The 25701-nt window shown below is 39.4% G+C and overlaps 3 protein-coding genes across 5 annotated transcripts in view; all 3 read left to right on the top strand.

Annotated features, from left to right (window-relative positions):
• On the top strand, positions 1-6163 carry LOC123514331. Of its 2 annotated transcripts, none has more exons than XM_045272165.1 (10): positions 1-155; positions 1186-1258; positions 1695-1822; positions 1972-2106; positions 3524-3572; positions 3933-4072; positions 4302-4410; positions 4511-4622; positions 5057-5182; positions 5321-6163. In XM_045272165.1, exons 2-10 carry the CDS (start codon positions 1186-1188, stop codon positions 5442-5444), a joined length of 996 nt encoding a protein of 331 aa, XP_045128100.1. In that variant the 5' UTR covers positions 1-155; the 3' UTR covers positions 5445-6163. The 2 variants fall into 2 exon arrangements, with proteins under 2 accessions (XP_045128100.1, XP_045128101.1); XM_045272166.1 differs by having other exon boundaries at positions 3948-4072.
• A 3865-nt stretch (positions 6164-10028) lies between these two features.
• Positions 10029-16077, top strand: LOC123514330. 2 transcript variants are annotated; one of them, XM_045272163.1, is made up of 10 exons: positions 10029-10618; positions 11608-11698; positions 12016-12143; positions 12287-12421; positions 12584-12635; positions 12878-13002; positions 13183-13291; positions 13626-13737; positions 14969-15094; positions 15233-16077. In XM_045272163.1, the coding sequence occupies exons 1-10, from the start codon at positions 10415-10417 to the stop codon at positions 15354-15356; spliced, it is 1206 nt and encodes a 401-aa protein (XP_045128098.1). In that variant the 5' UTR covers positions 10029-10414; the 3' UTR covers positions 15357-16077. The 2 variants fall into 2 exon arrangements, with proteins under 2 accessions (XP_045128098.1, XP_045128099.1); XM_045272164.1 differs by having other exon boundaries at positions 10470-10623.
• Positions 16078-21508: 5431 nt separating this feature from the next.
• The window catches only part of LOC123514332, a 5055-nt gene continuing 862 nt past the window's right edge, over positions 21509-25701 (top strand). The window contains exons 1-10 of the mRNA XM_045272168.1: positions 21509-21769; positions 21978-22068; positions 22391-22518; positions 22649-22783; positions 22948-22999; positions 23242-23366; positions 23553-23661; positions 23996-24107; positions 25340-25465; positions 25604-25701. The exon at positions 25604-25701 is cut by the window's right edge and continues 862 nt beyond it. Coding sequence (XP_045128103.1) covers positions 21566-21769; positions 21978-22068; positions 22391-22518; positions 22649-22783; positions 22948-22999; positions 23242-23366; positions 23553-23661; positions 23996-24107; positions 25340-25465; positions 25604-25701 — 1180 coding nt within the window. The 5' untranslated portion in view covers positions 21509-21565. The remainder of the gene's footprint in view (positions 21770-21977; positions 22069-22390; positions 22519-22648; positions 22784-22947; positions 23000-23241; positions 23367-23552; positions 23662-23995; positions 24108-25339; positions 25466-25603) is intronic.

Raw genomic sequence — 25701 nt, forward strand, 5'->3', positions numbered from 1 at the left:
CCCATCGCCCACCAGTCCCTCTCTCTTGCTGATCAGCGCTCCACCTCAGAAACCGGCCACCCTCGAGCTAGTCTTGGTCGTGCAGCCTCTCCATTCTCTGTGCTGGAAGAGGTGAAGACGGCCACTCCCTGACGCTTCTCTTCACAAACACTAAGGTGTGGTTGTCCTGTTGCTTTGGCTTATTTGATTCGTAATGATTCAAATAGAATAGCTACGTATTTGTCCCGAAATCAAGCCCTGGAACTTTCCAAGATTCCTCTCATCAACAAGAAATTTTAAAATCTTACCTGATCGCTTCTTGTAACTTCTGACATCTAACCAAAAAAATATATATTTATTCTTCTTTCCATCTTCTATTACATTCAGAATGCTTCACTGCCACTCTTTCTTTAAGACTGATTTCTTCTCAAGACTTTTTGTAAGAACTCAACACAGGCTAATATTCGGCTTGTTCCTCCTTCTTCTCCACTCTTTGTTATCTTATTGTAATTTCACCTTAAACAATATCTTCATCTTTCTTCCGTTTCACTGGAAGGCTCTGGATCTTTATGCGTGTTTCTATTCTTCCTCCTTGCCAAAATTTCAACTTTTTTAAAAAAGAACAGTAGCAAGGTTGAATTTTTTTTTTTTTTTTTTCTGTATTTCCATGGGGTGCTCATTTAGCGCCAACACTATATGATAACACGCTCGGATTCATCAGGTACAGGCATTGTTGCTTAGAAAGGTATTAGTATTAACATGTCCTAGCTCGTACTTTGGAATCACATTTTCTGTATAAACATGATATACCTGCAAGCGACATACAAGCAGTATTGAGATAGTATATAGGCCCTTGGAAAAAAAAAATCCTTTTCTACACAGATGGAATGTATTATACCTATACTACTGCTATTTGATTCTAGCCTTTCATCATGAAGATAATAAGATTGTAGTCCGTAGTGATAAGAAAATCTCTAATGATATTGATAATTGTGTGTTTCCAGATACGCTGTCGAATGTTATTGATAAATTTGGTTGTAAACAATGGAAAATATGGTTAGTGCGTTAGTTAGGGTGTTTCGTGTATCATCTTTTATTCACGATTTCTTGTTTCTAGTTTGTTATATATGCCCTTACGTCGGTGAAGGCAGTATCCCATACACACACTCATACTTTGATTTCTAATTTGCCTTATATACTCCTCAGATGAAGACTTCACTTGGCTGCTTACACGCGGCCCTCGCTCTTGTCCTCGTCCTCGCCCTGCTTCAGCCAGCAGGTCAGTGGGAGACTCTATTAGCTTTCATATGACCAACATACAAAACACACACACACACACACACACACACACACACAAGTGATCTGAGAATGATTCAATAGTTCATTATGACACCAAGAGTGGTTACCAGACACATATAAGTTGCATTCCCTGCATAGTTATAAACCGTTGCACTATTTCCGTAGTCTTGTGAACCTCAAGAAATGTGAATCCTGTGAAGGCTGACAAAGTGACTGTTTGCTTTATGCGCACTCAACAAAACGGACTCCTCACACGCCACTCCTAATCATTATCTAATGATTGATATTTAATGATATTTGGATTTTATATTGATACATTACACTTATTCATCTTAATAGGTCTATATTATGCTAAGCCGAAAACAATTACATTACAGTATACTGTTTAATTATGGCATTTATAAACCCGTATATAGAGGGAGACTGTGGACGAAGTGACCAAATCAAGTGTAGGACTGGGAATCAATGTATCTATACAAGCTACATTTGCAACAAACAATCAGAATGTCCAGACGGTTCAGATGAGGACCCTAAAATGTGTAAGGTGAGTGTGTTGTGTATAAGACGTGTGATATGACAGTTGCATAATGTCTCAATACAAAGAACTTGGCAGTTAGCACTGGTATAACAATAAAACAGTATTACTGTGACACAACATCATGTTTTAGTATTTGAAAACGTATGTAATTACAGTTTTGGCCGACGAAGAGTCAAGAATGCCGCTATGAAAGTAGCAGTTATATCTACCATAACGGAAACTGTCGAACAGTGGATTATATGTGCCAGAACAGCGATCGAGCCACGAACATTTATCACCAAGTTTGCAAGGTACGGTAGCCAAATGAGACAGCGTTGTGAGCTTGTAGTGTGTGTGTGTGTGTGTGTGTGTGTGTGTGTGTGTGTGTGTGTGTGTGTGTGTGTGTGTGTGTGTGTGTGTGTGTGTGTGTGTGTGTGTGTGTGTGTGTGTGTGTGTGTGTGTGTGTGTGTGTGTGTGTGTGAGAGAGAGAGAGAGAGAGAGAGAGAGAGAGAGAGAGAGAGAGAGAGAGAGAGAGAGAGAGAGAGAGAGAGAGAGAGAGAGAGAGAGAGAGAGAGAGAGAGAGAGAGAGAGAAAGAACATTAAGTTATGCTGTATAGTTCCGATATTATCCTTGATATAAAATGGATGAAGAAAAGCTGCTTGTGTATGCAAACTCAGATTACAATGCTTATCCAGAGACCAAAAATCTACCCAGGATACGTTACAGTGCCTGGAGCTGCATTCAATGGAAATAAACTAGTGTGCATTTGGATACGAGTATAAGTATACTTCAATTGGCTAAAAGGTTCTGTCGTCGTTTGCAACACTGATTACGGAGAGAACAAAAATAATAAAGGAGAGATACTGGGATGGTAAAGAAAAGAAAAAAAAAATGTGATGGAGAAGAAAAAAAAAATGTGATGGAAAAGATAAAAAAAAAAAAAAAAAAAAGGATGGAAGGCGTTGTGAAGGTGATGTGATGACGATCGCGTTTATCTCATTCTGGCGTGCGCTCAAACTCTCGTCTCCCAAGCTCACACATAAAGGTTCCACGTGGGGTACTGTGTATCATATAACTATGCTTCCCTCACATATCATTTTCTGAGGTTACTGTGTTCAGGGGACTTCACTTTAAACTTCTCTATTTGTGTATTTTAAGCGTTGGAAATAAGAATGTATCAACAACACCTTGAGAACAGGAACGTGTTTTCTTCTTTAGTAAGTTTTCCGACATAATTTTCAAGTTTTCGATAAAGATTGTGTGATAAATTCAATACCTTCTTATATTGTATGCATACTTTATTGTAGTGCAGATATATAAAAGTGTCTTACAAGCCCCATCTGCATTTTTTTTTTTTCGAACTGAACATCCACTTGAAGGTAATGGGGACAGGTGTTTCTTGAAGGTACACCTGACCTGCATCTTAATTACTTGCTGACTTATGCGGGGCTTTCCTTTTCGTCGGTAGTCCAGAGTGCCTTCCAATACTAAACTCTTAATAAGGAAAAGTACATCTTTCCGAACGCAGCAGATTTTGCTATGAGATAGAAGCGCTGGACGTCCTGACCCTAGTTTGCCGTCAATTAATTCTCACTTTTTAATTTTTTTTATTTTCATCTTTACTGTGATCAGTTTTTCCATCTCTCTCAGTTTATTCTGTATAAGAAACTGGAGTTTTGGGTGTCCTGGACCTGTCTTATCAAAAACTTTCACTCTTGTTTTCTCAGGTTATTCTTCGGCCAAAACTGGAGTTCGAGGACGAAGGAATGAGCACGAGTAAGTTTCATGAAAATTATATTTTGTAAGTGATATTGTATATGAGTGTACAGAAAAGCTTCATAATTGTTACAAACGATAAAGTATGAACACGGTGTTCTTATATGTTAAATATCAAAACATATCCTAATGTCAGAAAAGATATATATATATAAATATATATATATATATATATATATATATATATATATATATATATATATATATATATATATATATATATATATACCCACACCCACACCCACACACACATACACACACACACGCTTATATCACTAACCCTGAAAGAATTAACTTTATAAAAGCTTAAGCTGAGAATTTACTCTTTTACTGATGACATGCAAGACAGATTTTTTCCAGTACCATTATCTGCAGGTGGTGAGCTGCTCGCTTTGCTGAACTCAGCTGTTAACCACACTCTGAACCAAAAGTTACCAGACTGTCCCATGCTGTACTCCCGCGTTGGAAATGAATGCCTTTCCTTTTTCTCACCAGCCAGGGTAAAATTACACTTGAACTGTTTTGCGGTAAACTCATTTCCTAACTTTCATTTATTTATTTATTATTATTATTTTTTAAGGAAAACTTATATAATCAGACAGCAGTTCTGTGACCAATTTCGAGCAAATTATTGTCTGCTGACTTCAGGAGAATTCAGATTTTCTTGATACAAGAAAGATGACCCTTCATTGCTCTGACGTTGTCTCTGTATTATGTCACCCTTACCAGGTGTCGTGGGCCGAAGCTCGACAGTTTTGTCTTAGCATCTACGGTGACTTGTGGCAAGCAAAGGATCTGGCAGCGTATGGGCGCCTAATGGAGTACATGCGGGAAGAAAGTGTGTGACGTTAATTACAAAGAATGTTATGAAGTAAATGGCAAGTAACAAACTCTGACAGACTATCTATGTATTTTTTTCTAAACGAAGAATATTACAGAATTGACCGCTAATTACTGGATTGGTGGACGGTACGACATCGATACCAACGCATGGTCGTGGACGACGGATGACTCCACTATGCCCCTGGGCGTTCCATTCTGGGCAATTAGGTAAGTATCTCGTACATGTCCCTGCACTGATATTTAATCCAACTTTTATTTATTCTATTTTTCTCGTTATTCATTGTATATCTTAATGAATCATTGAGATGGCAATCTTTAAGACAGGGGTTCTCAACCTGGGGATCGCGAACACCCAGGGGTTCACAAGAAGATTTCCATACTTAGATGGCTGATCTAATAATATCCTCTGCAGTACAATGGCATGAGTTAGTGTCAGTCAATAAATCAGCATTCTTTTCGACGTCAGATTACAGGGTGTTCAGGTAGATGGTCTTATAACTCAGGTAGTTTTTAACTAGGAAAGATCGAAAAAAAACTTGCTTTAAGACATGGCGAGTGGACTCTGCCTGTAACAGCCTTCATGTCCCACACAACACATCAACGCAATACTTCTCTCTTACTTAAAAACGCTCCTCTCTCAGGTACGTGGACTCCTGCGTGCAAAGGGGACCTCCACACACCGACCCTTATTCCGCACCGCCCGCAGCTCTACCCGGGGCCCGCTGTTATCGAGCCGTCTTATCTCCACAACAAAGATCTCCGGGCTGGTTAGTCACTCTTTCTTGGCAGACTTACGCCACCAGACACTAAAGATAAGACGAGATGAAGGTTGACGAGACTCGGCTGTCAGTGTTTGGGGTTTTCAAGCAATGCAACACGCTCTAATAAGTCTCTTTTCTCGGTAGGTGTTCTGCAATGACCTACGAGCACTTCTACTACTGGACTGACGAGATGTGTGATGAAGCCTACAGCCCACTGTGCACCTTCACTGGCCCCGTCGCCGCCCCCATTGTGGCTGACGCTCATTAGGAAGGGACTAATTTTTTTGCAGGTTATGAAACCTTCCTATGACATGTTAAGTTAGCACGTACAGAAGGCTATACGAAGTCTTAGCACAATGTCTTGTAAATTTTGTTCAGCATCTTGAAATATGATTGTCATTGTTATACTTTGTACACTTTGGGCTCAACAAAATACCATTCAATCAACTAATATAGTAACGCTTTAACTATGGCATATTGCATTTAGAAAGGATTACTGATGTGATGGTCATCACAAATTCGCCGGTGTATCAAGGTGTAAAGCCCGGTGAGGCTATTACGCAGCGTTGGTTGCTTAGTAGTACGTATAATATATAAATGTATGAGACCTGAGGCTGGTCGCTCGCCAGAGAGGCACAAGATGGGTCACATGGTATGCCAGTAGGGACATACCGTCACACCAATGATTGTAAGCGAGAAGAGAAAGTGTCCCAAGACTTGTCACGATATTTAGTGGCAGAACGTGAAGAATCGGTCGCTCAACTACCCACACTTAACTTTTCTGTCTTGGCACGGTACTTCCAAATTTGGGGTTATACTTGTAGAAGGCAGGAGTATTTGGTAGTTGGGGCCGAAGTGCACGTGGACAATTCACAGTTAGGTTTCTCTTGTGTTCTCCAAAGTCTTCCTGATATACATTGTGAATCTTTTATGGCGAGACTAATGAAAAACTTTAAAAAATAAATTTGGTTTGTTTTGTGAGTCCAAGTGAGTTGTCTCTTTTCTCTCAGTTGCACCCACACCTTTTGTTGAAACGAGAACTATGCCTATTGAATAATCACAATTAGGGACACCAGTGCCAGTAAAAGAAATCAGATTAATGCTACCAGTCATAGTAATTTAATGCACAGACACTGCTACCAATAATATAAAAATATATATAAATAAAATAAAGGGTCCATAAAAAATATAAAAAATAAAAAGGAAAAAAAAAATATGATAATAAGATGAATCACAACAAACCCCAGCACCACATTATTACCTCTGTTGTAAAGAAAACCCAGCAGTGTCAGTGCGGGTGTTGGCTTACTGGGTTTGAGGCCAGTTTGCGATGAACAGATTAAGAATGAATCAAGGAGTGAATAGATGATTAAATAGATAGATAAATGAATGAACAGAAATACTAATCAATTCGACAGTGATGGAATGTGCGTCAAGGCGCTATATAGTCAGTGGTGGGAGGCATGTGACCCTGGCTGGCGTGGCGAGACGAAGCTGATTGGGTGGCCGGTGGCGCCGTAGCAACTGCCCTAGCTGGGCGTGGGTACTGATGAATGGTGGTAGTGCGATGGACCGATGGGGGATCACGTGACACACAAGGCTGATAACGATGGACTTCATCAACACTATAAATAGTTTTAACGACAATTTGTTTGCATGAGCGAGAAGTCTTGAATACTGCGTAGGAGTGTCTTGGTCTCATCAAGTGTAAGAGGAACCTTTTGCATATATATATATATATATATATATATATATATATATATATATATATATATATATATATATATATATATATATATATATATATATATATATATATATATATATATATATATATATATATATATATATATATATATATATATATATATATATATATATATATATATATATATATATATATATATATATATATATATATATATATATATATATATATATATATATATATATATATATATATATATATATATATATATATATATATATATATATATATATATATATATATATATATATATATATATATATATATATATATATATATATATATATATATATATATATATATATATATATATATATATATATATATATATATATATATATATATATATATATATATATATATATATATATATATATATATATATATATATATATATATATATATATATATATATATATATATATATATATATATATATATATATATATATATATATATATATATATATAATGGTAAAACATAATTATAACATTTACATATCATTTATAAGATAATTAATTTCGCATATATATATATATATATATATATATATATATATATATATATATATATATATATATATATATATATATATATATATATATATATATATATATATATATATATATATATATATATATATATATATATATATATATATATATATATATATATATATATATATATATATATATATATATATATATATATATATATATATATATATATATATATATATATATATATATATATATATATATATATATATATATATATATATATATATATATATATATATATATATATATATATATATATATATATATATATATATATATATATATATATATATATATAATGGTAAAACATAATTATAACATTTACATATCATTTATAAGATAATTAATTTCGCATTAAAATAGCGGCAATACCGGTCTTTTATTGCTAAATTTCATAAACGACAGTTACAAATCCGTTTAAAGCCGACAACCATACAAGTGGTGCAATCTGACTGTATGAGCCATGCACCGTCGCCTGACATGTCACTCGTCCGGTTCAAGTAGTATTGGCTACGAGGAAGGAGAGGCAAGTGTAACCAGAGCTTGGGTTTTTTATACAAGATCTTGCATTTTTATCTTGACCTTCTACTTGAAGTTTTATGTTGGAATCTAATAAATTTTATAGTTTTAAACGTTAAACTCCGAACAAAAATGACGTCATAAAAAGACGAAAATCTAAAGTTGAAAGCATGTAATGAATGGAACTATTTCATGTGAAATATTATAATGAAAGTGGTTGTTGAATTATTGCAGCAAATAAAAGGCAGTCAAAGTTTGGCGATTTTAGCAAATGTGACTCGCCGAATAGATGGACAACTCAGAGCGGGAGACAGCTGCCTCCCCCTTTCTCTCTCTCTCTCTCTCTCTCTCTCTCTCTCTCTCTCTCTCTCTCTCTCTCTCTCTCATTCCACATTTGACAAACTCTCGATCACGGTTTATGTGGGTTCTAATGGCACTGCCTCATTCTTCAGCGTCACTTGAGAGTGTTCTCTCAACTAAACATTAATACAAAGCAAGCAGGCAGACTTATGACTATAGTCCGTTCATCCAAAGAATCCAGGCCGAAACTGCTGGTTCGGTTGGCAGCCTGCCGCCACTAAACCTTCCCGACACTTAAATTTTCTTCAAGTACATTTATTTTTCTTCAAGCTATAAACTTGTATATCTATTGAGTTAAGTGAAGAAAAATAAATGTACTTGAAGAAAATTTAAGTGTCGGGAAGGTTTAGTGGCGGCGGGGGTGATCAGGGCTGCCAACCGAACTAGCAGTTTCGGCCTGGATTCTTTGGATGAACGGACTATAGCGCGGTAGCAAACAGGCTCCTAGCAAAACAATCTATAACAAGAAAAAAAGTGCCTTGACATGAATGGAAGCTATCTAAAAACATTTATCTCAGAGGCTAAGAATGGATACTGTCGAAAGTACTACGATCAATGGAGAAAGGCGGAAAAGACAGTACTTTAGCCTCAGGAAAAAATGACTGACTGAAAACAATCACTCCTTTGCAAATCTTTCTACACTGAGGTGAGATATTAAGTAACGTATTTCGTAAAAAGGTAGATTTAGGAACCTTAGATTTTTTTAAAAGGTAACCTTGCGAATTTTATGCAAAAGCAACCTTGGATATTTTTACTTTCATTAGTAATAACATGATGTGATTATGAGCTTTGAGTGATATGGGTTATTCTGTGGCTTTCTATTTATTTACATATTTTTTCTACCTATCTTATTTTTTGTACGGGTTCCTCTGTGGTTGTTGCGACGTAAACAGTGTAGTGCGGTTGGGAGTGATAAGGCGCGTTAAGTGATTGGGTAATGCATATGCTGCTGTGTGACTGGTGTAGCGTGTGGTATGATGTGGCTTTGAGTCCATGATGTGGCTGGGTGTTATGTCAGGCGTTAGGTGACCAGAATGAGCGGTTGGGTTAGGTTAGGATTTTGTGTGACGTAACTGTGTGGTGCGGTAGGCTGTGATGTCCGGGTGATGTGGTATGACCATGTTCTTTATAATTACTAGGGCTGCGTTTATCGAGTGTGTGTGTGTGTGTGTGTGTGTGTGTGTGTGTGTGTGTGTGTGTGTGCGAAGTCACGGTCGCCTGCTGGTCACCCAGATAATTCCCTACTACAGAGCGAGATCTGAGCTCATAGACCGATCTTCGGATAGGACTAAGACCACACCACACTCCACACACCGGGAAAGTGAGGCCACAACCCATAGAATTATATCCCTTACCTACTGCTAGGTGAAAAGGGCTACACATTAAGAGGCTTGCCCGTTTGTCTTGTCGCGCCAGTGAATCAAACCCAGGCCTTCTCGTTTGTGAGCCGAGCGTGATAACCACTATACTACGCGGTGTGTGTGTGTGTGTGTGTGTGTGTGTGTGTGTGTGTGTGTGTGTGTGTGTGTGTGTGTGTGTGACCTGATGAAACAAATTCTGTCTTCTTTGGAAACTACCTTGAGCAGTAAAATACGTTGCAAACTTCACTCTATAGTTTGTAATTTCAAAATCTCGAGATCATTTGACACCACTAGCTTAAACTCAGATTTCGTAGAGACCCTTGGTAACAGGTTAACAATAACGGTGTTTCTGTCCCAAACTATAGCTCAATGTTCAGTCCCATTCCGGGCCAGTGTGTGCATGTGGGGAAGGTACGGCCAAGCGCACGGTTCCCGCCTTCCCTGACGTCACGTGTTGCCATGGCAAGAATCCTTATCTAGGGATGGCAATGCATAATATTTCTTAAGCTACAACCCAGCCACAGAGTAAGTCCCTGCTGAGAACTATATAGAGAGATGCAAAGTGCATAATTCCTATGGCAATATTGGTCTAAATTGTTTGCCCCACAATGCACGCATATTGTCCACCAACGCTGAGTACGTGTCAGAATCCTGTACGACTTAAGTGATCATGTGTATTCTGACTCGTGACTCAAGACCCATCGCCCACCAGTCCGGCACCAGCAGTCTCTCTCTCTTGCTGGTCCGCGCACTACTTCAGAACCCATCCACCCGCCACGGCCTACGCCTCGAGCGGTCCTGCAGCCTCTCCACTCTCTGTGCTGGAAGAGGTGACGACGGCCACTCCCTGACGCTGCTCTTCACAAACACTAAAGTGAGGTTGTCCTGTTGCTTTGGTTATTTGCTTCGTAATTATTCAAAAGAATAGCTACGCACGATGTCATCCATGTTTATTACTTGTAGTCATGAACGTTTATTGTTACCGACGTGACGCGTTTTCGTTGCCTTAGCTTTCCCTGTGAAAATATGATACCTGCTATTGTGTGGTGCCTTTTTCCACAGGTACTACCACCTTTCTGCAATAGTTTAGGCAACTAATGCCTATCGTGCACTTCAAACTTTGGAAAATTTATTTTTATCTTCACCAATCCTTCAGTACCCCATAATTGTAGTGAAACAGCTGATTTTATATATATATATATATATATATATATATATATATATATATATATATATATATATATATATATATATATATATACACACACTTTTACTACTATGTATTAGTACTAGTAGAAGCACAGAAATATGTCACACTAATAGTGTTAGGTGACAGGTGTTTCCCCGTTATGAAACACCTGGTCCCACTCCTTCCCTTTCCTCTCTTGGATTACCATATTAATCTTTCCGTCTCTGTTTCACTCGCTTTTAATGTTCGCCGTTGTTAACACCGCGTGAACCTAAATCTGTAGCGAATAGAGACTCACCCCGTCCCAGCGTCCATCGAGAGGGCAGTTCAAAGTTAAACTCTGAAACAAGCACACTGTTATCCATCTCCTCAAATAAACGATCAACTCTATTAATGGGACATAGGACTCAAGACGGCACACTCCGGCGGTACAAGATGATCATCTATGAAGATGAATGATGTCATGTAGTAATATACCAAACTCAAGAATGCAGACCTCTCATCAATATACGAATCGCTCATCTAAATTTAGTGCTTTTCATCACCCACCTAAAGGGTCTTTAGTTGAAAATTAAACTAAAGTAACACACACACACACACACACACACACACACACACACACACACACACACACACACACACACGTTAACTCATAATGTGCACTCTTCATGCAGGTCATCTCGCCTCTCACCATGGTGACTTCACGTGGCTCCTTGCAAGTGGTCCTCTCCCTTGTTTTCCTCCTTGCCTTACTTTCCACTGCAGGTCAGTAGGAGATTCTTCACTCCGCTATCACCTTACAGTATGCAATATAAACACTTCCTGCTTTGAATGAAAAAAATATATATATATAAGTATATCATTAGTAAAATGGAAGAAAGGGTTGACAAAAAAAATGTCTTAATTGGAACTGAGATTGATGATTGTTAAAGCCCACAGAGGTCCCATTTTGATGGAAAGAGAAGCAGAACATGGATACACTAACGCTAATTTAACGCTACGAGAATTTTATATATACCTTTACTGAGATGACATTACCTGTTTAACTAAAGATCGGAACTGATGAATTTTGGATTTTACAGAAGGAGGATGTCGACGAAGCAGCCAGATCGAATGTCAGAGCGGCGGCCAGTGTATTTCAAAAAACGGTATTTGTAACCAGATACGAGATTGTTCGGACGGTTCAGACGAGGACGCCAGCCTGTGTAAGGTAAGTGTGCTGGGATGTATAGAGAAGTGTGCCACAGGAGCAAAACTGTACTTAGTATTTGTAGAGGTCGTTATAATCTGAAATGACAGCTTAACTATTATATACTTCGTTCTAAAATGTTTCATAAATTATTACTACTACAGCTATGGTCGCAGAGGAGTCAACACTGCCATCATGATCCTGCCAGTCCCTTCTACTATAGCGGAGGGTGTCGGACGGCATACTACATGTGTCTGAACGCCAGAGAAACCAGTGAAATAAATTCGAGAATTTGTGAGGTATGGCAAGTGAGGCCATTCCCTTTGCTATCAGACCGTTCACTGAGCATGGAAAGTGCAATGGTATTGTTATGAAGTCAGGTGAGGATTATGTTACGATATCAGAACTCAGCATCTCTCCCAGTGACGTCACTAACTGTGTCTTTTCTCTTTTTCTCTCAGATTATTCTTCAACCAAAACTGGACGTCAGGAAGCTAGATGGTATGAACATGAGTAAGTTTCATGAAGCTGCTTGTGAAGTGTGAACTCTGTCCTGATACTTGTCAACTATTATATAACACATCTGATGTAAGAAGGGAATGCAGACAACTCATTACATTAACTTCACTAGCCCTGAAAAGTCACACTCATTTTCTTCAGAGTGAGACGCTGCTTCCTATCCTTGAGTCACATAATCACATTACCACGCAAGACACAGGCTTTTCCAATATTCTTCATGTCATGATGACCCACAGGCAGTGAGGTGATCTCCTTGCTGAATTCAGCTGTTAACTCCACCTTGAATTATAAGACGCCAGACTGCCCCATGCTGTACCTCCGCGTCGGAAATGATTGTCTCTCTTTCTTCTCACCAGCCAAGGTTAAAACACACTACTCTTATTCTGTGATTAGCTTGTTTCCTTATTCCTTTTACTCGTTTCTGAGAAACACTGATTATTGTCCTCTGCCTGTTTTTTTTTTTTTTTTTTTCAGAGCACTTCAATACAAACATTCATCACGTTACTTCGGTCTTGTCTACGTATTTTGTTATTCTCATCAGGTGTCGTGGGCAGAGGCTCGACAGTTCTGTCTTAGCATCTATGGTGACCTGTGGCATGCAAAGGATTTTGAAAGTTATGGCCGCCTAATGGAGTATATGAGAGAGGAAAGTAAGTATGCTTTAATTGTTCCAATAATCAACATTAATACAATATCCTTATTTGTTTACCTTTCACTGCAAAACCACTGTAAAGCGTTGCTTTTGATCATTAATATTGATTGTCTTCACACTACATGTAATTTGAAATAATATTAGCTTTATGCAAATGTCATGTAGAGAGTTATGATGTAACTGGCGGAGATGCCACTTGAAGGCATGAGTGGAGGGTGCAGGTGACGACACTGCTAGCGGTGTCTCTTGTGGAGTGTGAAGGAATGCACACATTATTTGTTTGGTGTTTGAAAACTGATACTTCATCTGCTGACTGCGTGCCTTTTTGACAGAACTGACCTCTAATTACTGGATTGGCGGACGCTACGATATTGATACCAATGCATGGTCGTGGACGGCAGACGACTCTGCCATGCCCCTTGGCGCTCCATTCTGGTCGATGAAGTAAGGCACTTTATCTAATCCAGCAGAATAATTAGTTATTATTGTTAATACTGTCATGACTAGTCGTGGTTATTAAAATAAATAAACGCCCACCATTATTTAAATCCATGACATGGAATGTGAATAATTCTGCGGGATGTTAAGGGCATAACTGTGAGCTATGTATGTGCACGTTAACTATGTATTAAGCCCATGGATTCCTTCAGAACTGCTTCACACTAGACACACATAAATGCAATGTTACACAGCTATTCTTCTTCCAGAGCAATTCTTACGACAATATCGACAATACAAAAGTAACAATTCCCTCGGTCCGAATAACTTCCTTGCTTCAACTTGACCCAAACTCGCAGTTTCTACTCCTCAATACCAAAGGGGAAGTCATCACAGTTCAGGCGGCCAATGAGATCTCTTTTCGACCTCCTCTGTGCTGTATCCCTTACGTTACTTTCACTAAAGTCTGATCAGAGTATTCTTGTTAATATTTTTTTTCTTCAGCTGCTTTCAGTCTTGTTCTATTAGTGAGACAGTAAGCGCACACGACTACCTCTTCTTCCCTTCACAGACTATTCATCTGAGAATCTCTTGACTGCGTCCCCTTATTGAGCCAGCCTGAAGGTTGAGCAGAACATTTAGTCTTGAGGTGGAACGGTCACTTTTTAAATTCTTGCACTAAATAAGAAAAATAAAAATAGTATATGCATACTTTTATAGACTAACTGAAATATGAAGACATGACACGTGACTAACAATTAGAATTTTCATATTTGTGAAATGTTAAGGAACTTACTCCAACAGATGAGTGAAATCATGGTATGCACTGTTTCACAAGTTAACTACATATGTGAATGTGGAGACAAAGCACACACTTCATACTTCTAACGTTCTAACTTTCATAACACTGAATGCTATATTGAATGCATGAGTTATATTTATCATTACAACAGCATTATTTCAGTGAGGTGGGTGCTACTGCGTTGCACAGGTGTGAGGAAGGATATTTGTTCTGGGAGTAATCTATATGCTTTTATGTAAACGATTATTTTTGACGGCAGATGTCTTTCCATACTCCTCTATTCCTATATTCCCCTCGGGCTCCCTGTGACCTCCTTAACGGGCGGCTCTCCATTAAAAGTTAGCGATATCTCCTCTTTGCCTGTAACAGCCTTCATGTCCCGCACAACACATCAACGCAATACTTCTCTCTTACTTAAAAACGCTCATCTCTCAGGTACGAGGACTCCTGCGTGCAAAGGGGACCTCCACACACCGACCCATATTCCGCACCGCCCGCAGCTCTACCCGGGGCCCGCTGTTATCGAGCCGTCTTATCTCCACAAAAAAGATCTCCGGGCTGGTTAGTCACTCTTTCTTGGCAGACTTACGCCACCAGATACCAAAGATAAGACGAGATGAAGGTTGACGAGACTCGGCTGTCAGTGTTTGGGGTTTTCAAGCAATGCAACACGCTCTAATAAGTCTCTTTTCTCGGTAGGTGTTCTGCAATGACCTACGAGCACTTCTACTACTGGACTGACGAGATGTGTGATGAAGCCTTCAGCCCACTGTGCACCTTCACTGGCCCCGTCGCCGCCCCCGTTGTGGCTGACGCTCATTAGGAAGTGACTAATTTTTTTGCAGGTTATGAAACCTTCCTATGACATGTTAAGTTAGCACGTACAGAAGGCTATACGAAGTCTTAGCACAATGTCTTGTAAATTTTGTTCAGCATCTTGAAATATGATTGTCATTGTTATACTTTGTACACTTTGGGCTCAACAAAATACCATTCAATCAACTAATATAGTAACGCTTTAACTATGGCATATTGCATTTAGAAAGGATTACTGATGTGATGGTCATCACAAATTCGCCGGTGTATCAAGGTGTAAAGCCCGGTGAGGCTATTACGCAGCGTTGGTTAAGCTTAGTAGTACGTATAATATATAAATGTATGAGACCTGAGGCTGGTCGCTCGCCAGAGAGGCACAAGATGGGTCACATGGTATGCCAGTAGGTACATACCGTCACACCAATGATTGTAAGCGAGAAGAGAAAGTGTCCCAAGACTTGTCACGATATTTAGTGGCAGAACGTGAAGAATCGGTCGCTCAACTACCCACACTTAACTTTTCTGTCTTGGCACGGTACTTCCAAATTTGGGGTTATACTTGTAGAAGGCAGGAGTATTTGGTAGTTGGGGCCGAAGTGCACGTGGACAATTCACAGTTAGGTTTCTCTTGTGTTCTCCAAAGTCTTCCTGATATACATTGTGAATCTTTTATGGCGAGACTAATGAAAAACTTTAAAAAATAAATTTGGTTTGTTTTGTGAGTCCAAGTGAGTTGTCTCTTTTCTCTCAGTTGCACCCACACCTTTTGTTGAAACGAGAACTATGCCTATTGAATAATCACAATTAGGGACACCAGTGCCAGTAAAAGAAATCAGATTAATGCTACCAGTCATAGTAATTTAATGCACAGACACTGCTACCAATAATATAAAAATATATATAAATAAAATAAAGGGTCCATAAAAAATATAAAAAATAAAAAGGAAAAAAAAAATATGATAATAAGATGAATCACAACAAACCCCAGCACCACATTATTACCTCTGTTGTAAAGAAAACCCAGCAGTGTCAGTGCGGGTGTTGGCTTACTGGGTTTGAGGCCAGTTTGCGATGAACAGTTCAAGTTGCATAAGTTTGTGCTTTATAACCTTAACTTCATGTTTCAGCTCAGTTAATATTGATAAAAAATGATAATGATTGAACTGTTACCACTTCCCGAACTTTGAAAGAAGTGTTTGATAGTCTTGGTCACCGTTATGCCTTTCCTTGTTCACAGATATAATGACCGTCAGCAAAAACACCAGTGGAAGTTGAGGAGTGATCGAGATAAGAGATTTAGAATGAATCAAGGAGTGAATAAATGAATAAATAGGTAGATAAATGAATTAATAGAAAGACTGATCAATTCGACAGTGATGGAATGTGCGTCTAGGCGCTGGTAAGTGGTGGGAGGCATGTGGCCCTGGCTGGCGTGGCGAGACGAAGCTGAGTGGGTGGCCGGTGGCACCGTAGCACTGCCCTAGCTGGGTGTGGGTGGTGACGAATAGTGGTAGTGGGATGGACCGATGGGGGATCACGTGACACACAAGGCTGATGACGATGGACTTCACCAACACTATATATATCTTTTTTTAACGATAATTTGTTTGTATGAGTGAGAAGCCTTGAATACTGCGTAGGAGTGTCTTGGCCTCATCAAGGGTAAGAGGAACCTTTTGCATGCCACTTGCAGAGCTCATACGTTCAGATTGCTTGATTTCTTTTTCTTTTCTCTTCGTTAGTTAGTCAAATACACATAGAAATGCAAAATCACATACAAGTAGAGTATATTGTTTATGTCCTCTTTATTAATCTCAGTGATTAGAACAGATACTTCTGTGTGATCTCTGAGCACATATTTGTGAAAAGCTTCTTGTTTTCTTCCCATTTAGATTTTTTGTGTCTTGATAAGGTGTCAATGTTCTCATTCTGGCGATGTTGACATGTTCATCCTTTGTGTGTGTGTGTGTGTGTGTGTGTGTGTGTGTGTGTGTGTGTGCATTTCCTAGCTTTATACACACAGTGCAAAAAGTGCTTCGAATGCAAAATAGAGCGGTGCGGCTGACCCTGGGGACCTACTACACCACCTACCAGGAGACCCTACACACCCTGCACCTCATCGCCCTTCAGACCCGCCACCAACACCTCCAGCAGTTCGCCACCAAGCTACTCCACCACCCGCGCCACAGGAACCTGCTCCCCCCGGCAGCTCCGCCTTCCCGCCACAGTGTCCGACACCACAACAAGCAGCTCTGTATATGTGCCCGGACAGAAAAAAAAAAAAAAAAAAAAAGTGTTATACCTACAATAGCCAATTACTCAACTCGTGAACACTGACTGTATTTTTTCGTAATTTTAAGTATGTAACTTTAAGTATGTAATATTAGAATAAATTTCTTCCCGTAAGATGTATATTTTCAGCTCTCGAGCTGCCTATGTCTAGATAAACTGTTTATTATTAGTGTCATTATAAAAACAAACAAACAAACAAACAAACAATAAAACAAATAAACACACACACACACACACACACACACACACACACACACACACACACACACACACACACACACACACATATATATATATATATATATATATATATATATATATATATATATATATATATATATATATATATATATATATATATATATATATATATATATATATATATATATATATATATATATATATATATATATATATATATATATATATATATATATATATATATATATATATATATATATATATATATATATATATATATATATATATATATATATATATATTGAAAAATATCATGATAACATTTGCATACTGATTACAAGGTAATTCATTTCGCATCAAAACAGTGGCAATACTGGTCTTTTATTGCTAATTTTGATAAACGACAGTTACAAATCCGTCTAAAGCCGACAACTACACCGCCTAGCTGCGTCGTGCTTCTCACATGTACCGTCGCCTGACCCGTCACTCGTCCGGTACAAGTAATATTGGCTACAAGGAAGGAGAGGCAAGTGTAACCACAGCTTGGGTTTTCATACAAGACCTTCTTGCATTTTTATCTTGACCTTGGACTTGAAGTTTTCTATTTCTGAATCTACTAAATTTTGCACTTTTAACCGTTAAAATCCGAACAAAAATGGACGTCATAAAAGAGCGAATAACTTACTTGAATTATTATAGTAAATATAAGGCAATCAATGTTTGGCGACTCAAAAATGTGACTTGCCGGATAGAAGGACTGCTCAGAGCGGGGTACAGCTGACACTCGATCACGGTTTATGTGTGTCTTAGTGGCACTGCCTCATTCTTCAGCATCACTTGAGAGTGATCTCTCAACTAAACATTAACACAAAGCAAGCAGGCAGACTTATGACTAGCGCCGTACCAAACAGGCTCCTAGCAAAACAATCTATAAGAAAAAAAAAAAAAAAAAAAAAGAGTGCCTTGACATGAATGGAAGCTATCTAAAAACATTTATCTCAGAGGCTAAGAATGGATACTGTCGAAAGTACTACGAAGATCAATGGAGAAAGGCAGAACAGACAATTGTACTTTAGCCTCAGGAAAGAATGACAGTGATTCTGCATGAGAATCTAAATTAAAACACTCCTTTGCAGTTCTTTTTACACTATGGTAAAGCATTATGTAATTTATTTCGTAAAATGTTATTATTAGAGGTAGATTTACCAACCTTTAGGTGAGTTTTATGCAAAGAAACATTGGGTATTTTCATTTTCATAAGTAGTAACACAGGAGACGTGGGGTGGGGAAAGGAGCTACTGTCGAGAAAGTTGGTTGCGTCATGTTGGTGTGATGTGTAATATGATGTGATTATGAGCTTTGAGTGATAAGGGTGATTCTGTGGCTGGATGTAATGAGTATTAAAACTTTCTATTTATTGATCACTTACTTATCTATCCTACTTTTTGTACGGGTTCCTCTGTGGTTGTTGCGACGTAAACAGTGTAGTGCGGTTGGAAGTGATAAGGCGCGTTAAGTGATTGGGTAATGCATATGCTGCTGTGTGACAGGTGTAGCGTGTGGTATGATGTGGCTTTGAGTCCATGATGTGGCTGGGTGTTATGTCAGGCGTTAGGTGACCAGAATGAGCGGTTACAATGGTTGTGCGGTTAGGTGTGTGTTGTGTGATGTAACTGTGTGGTGCGGTAGGTTGTGATGTGAGTTGTCCGTCCGGTGTACCAGTCTGTATTTCCCCCCGTTTGAAATTCCCCCGAGGGTAAATCTGCCCTAGGATAGATCTCCCACAGGGGTATATTGACCCAGGATAATATTCCCACCCTCCTGGCTAATATTCCCCCCTTGCTCTCTCTCTCTCTCTCTCTCTCTCTCTACTACTACTACTACTACTACTACTACTACTACTACTACTACTACTACTATTATTACTGCTGCTGCTGCTGCTGCTGCTACTAGCATTAACAACAACGAGGCAAACTGGCAAATCACTTAAGCCTAACAATACAGTGATTCGAGCACGAGACAGACCTCGATAAAAAAAAAAAAAAAATAAAAAGTCAGCAACAGGTAATAGGGAGCAGCTGAGAGTCAGATTACTCCGAGCAGAAGCAGCAGTTGTATCTGAACATGAAGGACCACACCTACCACACATACTTCCAATACTTGAATAGTGAAAGTACCTCGATGGACTAAACAAAGAAGAAGTTCCCTTTCAAGATTTTAAACTTGATTAGAAATCTGAAATTTTGATGTTCTCTTTACAAATATTCTGTCTCCACTGAAAGATAGCCTTTTTTACCTTGACTTTTAACGTTAAAAGAAATCAAGAAATATATGATTAACTCTTGGTAGTTGCTGGGTTAGGAACATTGCCTTTCGACGGCCGTTGGCTGGAGGTGACTTATGGGATAAAAGAGAAGTGTTGTATAGAAATATAAGTGTTAAAGGATACAAGTGACCGTGACTACCCAAATACATGTCTGTGTGCTATAAGGAAAGAGTTTTACAGAGTCAAAGCGGCAAGTGAGCGGTACTCAACCTCACCCAGGCGCCGGCACAACAGGAAGGGAAGGAGAGACACTCCTACACAGTCAAACGCCAGTCAGTAAACGTAGCATACGTGGGTCTACGACTTATAAAAGTAAGTGGGGTATTGTTGCAGAGACAGTTACACAACAATATCATGAACTTACTCGTACTTTTACTCTTCACTAATCACTGTATTCGCTACGTTACGCTGTTTTGTGTACGGGTTGTCCCTGCGGTGGACTTGCCTCTCAAACACACAAACGTCTCCTTCCCTACCTTGACTCTTGTCTCTGCCTTCCTTTGTCCATAGCGCCATATGACCTACGTTGTATTGTCACACCTACGTATGTCAAAAGTATTCCAAAACAAAATGTACACTATGCCCTTGGTGACTTGAAAACGGTGGTATGATTTTTTATTGTGTGAGGCGCAAAAATGGCCAAGAGGGGGAAATATATCCTAGCTCTGTAATTCCCTCCGCCCTGGAAAAACAGCCCAGACTAATTTCCGGGGGGGGGAATTTAACCTGGGCTACTTTTCCCGTAGGGAACTACAGTCAGGGAGGAATTTTTTCCTGGTACACCGGGTCACCTGTGTTATGGCAAAATTCTTTATAATTACTAGCGTTGCACTTATCGAGTGTGTGTGTGTGTGTGTGTGTGTGTGTGTGTGTGTGTGTGTGTGTGTGTGTGTGTGTGTGTGTGTCACCAGATGAAACAAATTCTATCTTCTTTGGAAACTACCTTGAGCAGTAAAATACGTTGCAAACTTCACTCTATAGTTTGTAATTTCAAAATCTCGAGATCATTTGACACCACTAGCTTAAACTCAGATTTCGTAGAGACCCTTGGTAACAGGTTAACAATAACGGTGTTTCTGTCCCAAACTATAGCTCAATGTTCAGTCCCATTCCGGGCCAGTGTGTGCATGTGGGGAAGGTACGGCCAAGCGCACGGTTCCCGCCTTCCCTGACGTCACGTGTTGCCATGGCAAGAATCCTTATCTAGGGACGGCAATGCATAATATTTCTTAAGCTACAACCCAGCCACAGAGTAAGTCCCTGATGAGAACTATATAGAGAGATGCAAAGTGCATAATTCCTATGGCAATATTGGTCTAAATTGTTTGCCCCACAATGCACGCATATTGTCCACCAACGCTGAGTACGTGTCAGAATCCTGTACGACTTAAGTGATCATGTGTATTCTGACTCGTGACTCAAGACCCATCGCCCACCAGTCCGGCACCAGCAGTCTCTCTCTCTTGCTGGTCCGCGCACTACTTCAGAACCCATCCACCCGCCACGGCCCACGCCTCGAGCGGTCCTGCAGCCTCTCCACTCTCTGTGCTGGAAGAGGTGACGACGGCCACTCCCTGACGCTGCTCTTCACAAACACTAAGGTGTGGTTGTCCTGTTGCTTTGGTTTATTTGCTTCGTAATGCTCTGTAATGCAGACCTCCCATCAAAGTGAGAAACGTTTATCTGAATTTAGTGCTCTTCATCGCCACGCTGAACTGCCTCTAGTAGAAAATGAGGCTAAAGTAACACACACACACACACACACACACACACACACACGTTAACTCATAATGTGCACTCTTCATGCAGGTCATCTCGCCTCTCACCATGGTGACTTCACGTGGCTCCTTGCAAGTGGTCCTCTCCCTTGTTTTCCTCCTTGCCTTGCTTTACACTGCAGGTCAGTAGGAAATTCTTCACTCCGCTATCACCTTACAGTATGCAATATAAACACTTCTTGATTTGAATGAAATAACATCACTAGTCTAAAATGGGACAAAAGGTTTTTCCTTTTATACCAATGTTTGCAAAAAATTGTCTGAACTGGAACTGAGGTTGATGATTGTTAAAGCCCACAGAGGTCCCATTTTTGATGGAAAGAAAAGGAGGACATGGATACACTAACACTGATTTAACGCTACTAGAATTTCATATATACCTTTACTGAGATGACATTACCTGTTTAATTAAAGATCGGAAATGATCAATTTTGGAACTTACAGAAGTAGGATGTCAAGAAAGCAGCCAGATCGAATGTCAGAGTGGCGGTCAGTATATTTCAAGAGATAGTATTTGTAACCAGAGACGAGATTGTTCGGACGGCTCAGACGAGGAGGCCAGCCTGTGTAAGGTAAGTGTGCTGGGATGTACAGAGAAGCATGCCACGGGAGCAAAATTGTAGAGCTCGTTATAATCTGAAATGACAGCTGAACTATTATATACTTCGTTCTAAAATGTTTCATAAATTATTACTACTACAGCTATGGCCGCCAACGTCTAGGAATTGTCGTTATGCTTCTGAACAATCCATCTATTACTATGGAGGGTGTCGGACAGCATATTACGTGTGTAGGAACGGTGGAAGTGGCAGTAACATAAACTCGACAATTTGTGAGGTATGGGATGCGAGGCCTTCTCTTTGCTATCAGATCGTTCACTGAGCATGGGAAGTGCAATGGTATTCTTATGAACTCAGGTGAGGATTGTGTTATGAGAACAGAACTAAGCATGTCGCCTTGTTATGTCACAATTCTAACTTTTCTTTCTTTCTTTCTGTCAGATTATTCTTCAACCAAAACTAGGCGTAAGGAAGCCAGATGGTATGAACATGAGTAAGTTTCATGAAGCTGCTTGTGAAGTGTGAACTCTGTCCTGATACTTGTCAACTATTATATAACACATCTGATGTAAGAAGGGAATGCAGACAACTCATTACATTAACTTCACTAGCCCTGAAAAGTCACACTCATTTTCTTCAGAGTGAGACGCTGCTTCCTATCCTTGAGTCACATAATCACATTACCACGCAAGACACAGGCTTTTCCAATATTCTTCATGTCATGATGACCCACAGGCAGTGAGGTGATCTCCTTGCTGAATTCAGCTGTTAACTCCACCTTGAATTATAAGACGCCAGACTGCCCCATGCTGTACCTCCGCGTCGGAAATGATTGTCTCTCTTTCTTCTCACCAGCCAAGGTTAAAACACACTACTCTTATTCTGTGATTAGCTTGTTTCCTTATTCCTTTTACTCGTTTCTGAGAAACACTGATTATTGTCCTCTGCCTGTTTTTTTTTTTTTTTTTTCTTTTTTCAGAGCACTTCAATACAAACATTCATCACGTTACTTCGGTCTTGTCTACGTATTTTGTTATTCTCATCAGGTGTCGTGGGCAGAGGCTCGACAGTTCTGTCTTAGCATCTATGGTGACCTGTGGCATGCAAAGGATTTTGAAAGTTATGGCCGCCTAATGGAGTATATGAGAGAGGAAAGTAAGTATGCTTTAATTGTTCCAATAATCAACATTAATACAATATCCTTATTTGTTTACCTTTCACTGCAAAACCACTGTAAAGCGTTGCTTTTGATCATTAATATTGATTGTCTTCACACTACATGTAATTTGAAATAATATTAGCTTTATGCAAATGTCATGTAGAGAGTTATGATGTAACTGGCGGAGATGCCACTTGAAGGCATGAGTGGAGGGTGCAGGTGACGACACTGCTAGCGGTGTCTCTTGTGGAGTGTGAAGGAATGCACACATTATTTGTTTGGTGTTTGAAAACTGATACTTCATCTGCTGACTGCGTGCCTTTTTGACAGAATTGACCTCTAATTACTGGATTGGCGGACGCTACGATATTGATACCAATGCATGGTCGTGGACGGCAGACGACTCTGCCATGCCCCTTGGCGCTCCATTCTGGTCGATGAAGTAAGGCACTTTATTTAATCCAGCAGAATAATTAGTTATTATTGTTAATACTGTCATGACTAGTCGTGGTTATTAAAATAAATAAACGCCCACCATTATTTAAATCCATGACATGGAATGTGAATAATTCTGCGGGATGTTAAGGGCATAACTGTGAGCTATGTATGTGCACGTTAACTATGTATTAAGCCCATGGATTCCTTCAGAACTGCTTCACACTAGACACACATAAATGCAATGTTACACAGCTATTCTTCTTCCAGAGCAATTCTTACGACAATATCGACAATACAAAAGTAACAATTCCCTCGGTCCGAATAACTTCCTTGCTTCAACTTGACCCAAACTCGCAGTTTCTACTCCTCAATACCAAAGGGGAAGTCATCACAGTTCAGGCGGCCAATGAGATCTCTTTTCGACCTCCTCTGTGCTGTATCCCTTACGTTACTTTCACTAAAGTCTGATCAGAGTATTCTTGTTAATATTTTTTTTCTTCAGCTGCTTTCAGTCTTGTTCTATTAGTGAGACAGTAAGCGCACACGACTACCTCTTCTTCCCTTCACAGACTATTCATCTGAGAATCTCTTGACTGCGTCCCCTTATTGAGCCAGCCTGAAGGTTGAGCAGAACATTTAGTCTTGAGGTGGAACGGTCACTTTTTAAATTCTTGCACTAAATAAGAAAATAAAAATAGTATATGCATACTTTTATAGACTAACTGAAATATGAAGACATGACACGTGACTAACAATTAGAATTTTCATATTTGTGAAATGTTAAGGAACTTACTCCAACAGATGAGTGAAATCATGGTATGCACTGTTTCACAAGTTAACTACATATGTGAATGTGGAGACAAAGCACACACTTCATACTTCTAACGTTCTAACTTTCATAACACTGAATGCTATATTGAATGCATGAGTTATATTTATCATTACAACAGCATTATTTCAGTGAGGTGGATGCTACTGCGTTGCACAGGTGTGAGGAAGGATATTTGTTCTGGGAGTAATCTATATGCTTTTATGTAAACGATTATTTTTGACGGCAGATGTCTTTCCATCCTCCTCTATTCCTGTATTCCCCTCGGGCTCCCTGTGACCTCCTTAACGGGCGGCGGCTCTCCATTAAAGTTAACGATATCTCCTCTTTGCCTGTAACAGCCTTCATGTCCCGCACAACACATCAACGCAATACTTCTCTCTTACTTAAAAACGCTCCTCTCTCAGGTACAAGGACTCCTGCGTGCAAAGGGGACCTCCACACACCGACCCATATTCCGCACCGCCCGCAGCTCTACCCGGGGCCCGCTGTTATCGAGCCGTCTTATCTCCACAACAAAGATCTCCGGGCTGGTTAGTCACTCTTTCTTGGTAGACTTACGCCACCAGATACCAAAGATAAGACGAGATGAAGGTTGACGAGACTCGGCTGTCAGTGTTTGGGGTTTTCAAGCAATGCAACACGCTCTAATAAGTCTCTTTTCTCGGTAGGTGTTCTGCAATGACCTACGAGCACTTCTACTACTGGACTGACGAGATGTGTGATAAAACCTTCAGCCCACTGTGCATCTTCACTGGCCCCGTCGCCG

The sequence above is a fragment of the Portunus trituberculatus genome, chromosome 37 (genome assembly GCF_017591435.1).
Source record: "Portunus trituberculatus isolate SZX2019 chromosome 37, ASM1759143v1, whole genome shotgun sequence".
Lineage (NCBI taxonomy): Eukaryota > Metazoa > Arthropoda > Malacostraca > Decapoda > Portunidae > Portunus > Portunus trituberculatus.

What these genes read in the sequence shown, in the direction of transcription:
- LOC123514330 (XM_045272163.1), top strand. Translation starts at nt 10,415, where the DNA reads ATGTGTATTCTGACTCGTGACTCAAGACCCATCGCCCACCAGTCCGGC. An exon ending in AGGACGCCAGCCTGTGTAAG is followed by an intron (nt 12,144 to 12,286) that starts GTAAGTGTGCTG and finishes TTACTACTACAG; the next exon opens with CTATGGTCGCAGAGGAGTCA. An exon ending in CAAAAAAGATCTCCGGGCTG is followed by an intron (nt 15,095 to 15,232) that starts GTTAGTCACTCT and finishes TTTTCTCGGTAG; the next exon opens with GTGTTCTGCAATGACCTACG.
- LOC123514331 (XM_045272165.1), top strand. Translation starts at nt 1,186, where the DNA reads ATGAAGACTTCACTTGGCTGCTTACACGCGGCCCTCGCTCTTGTCCTC. An exon ending in CGCCCTGCTTCAGCCAGCAG is followed by an intron (nt 1,259 to 1,694) that starts GTCAGTGGGAGA and finishes ACCCGTATATAG; the next exon opens with AGGGAGACTGTGGACGAAGT. An exon ending in CAACAAAGATCTCCGGGCTG is followed by an intron (nt 5,183 to 5,320) that starts GTTAGTCACTCT and finishes TTTTCTCGGTAG; the next exon opens with GTGTTCTGCAATGACCTACG.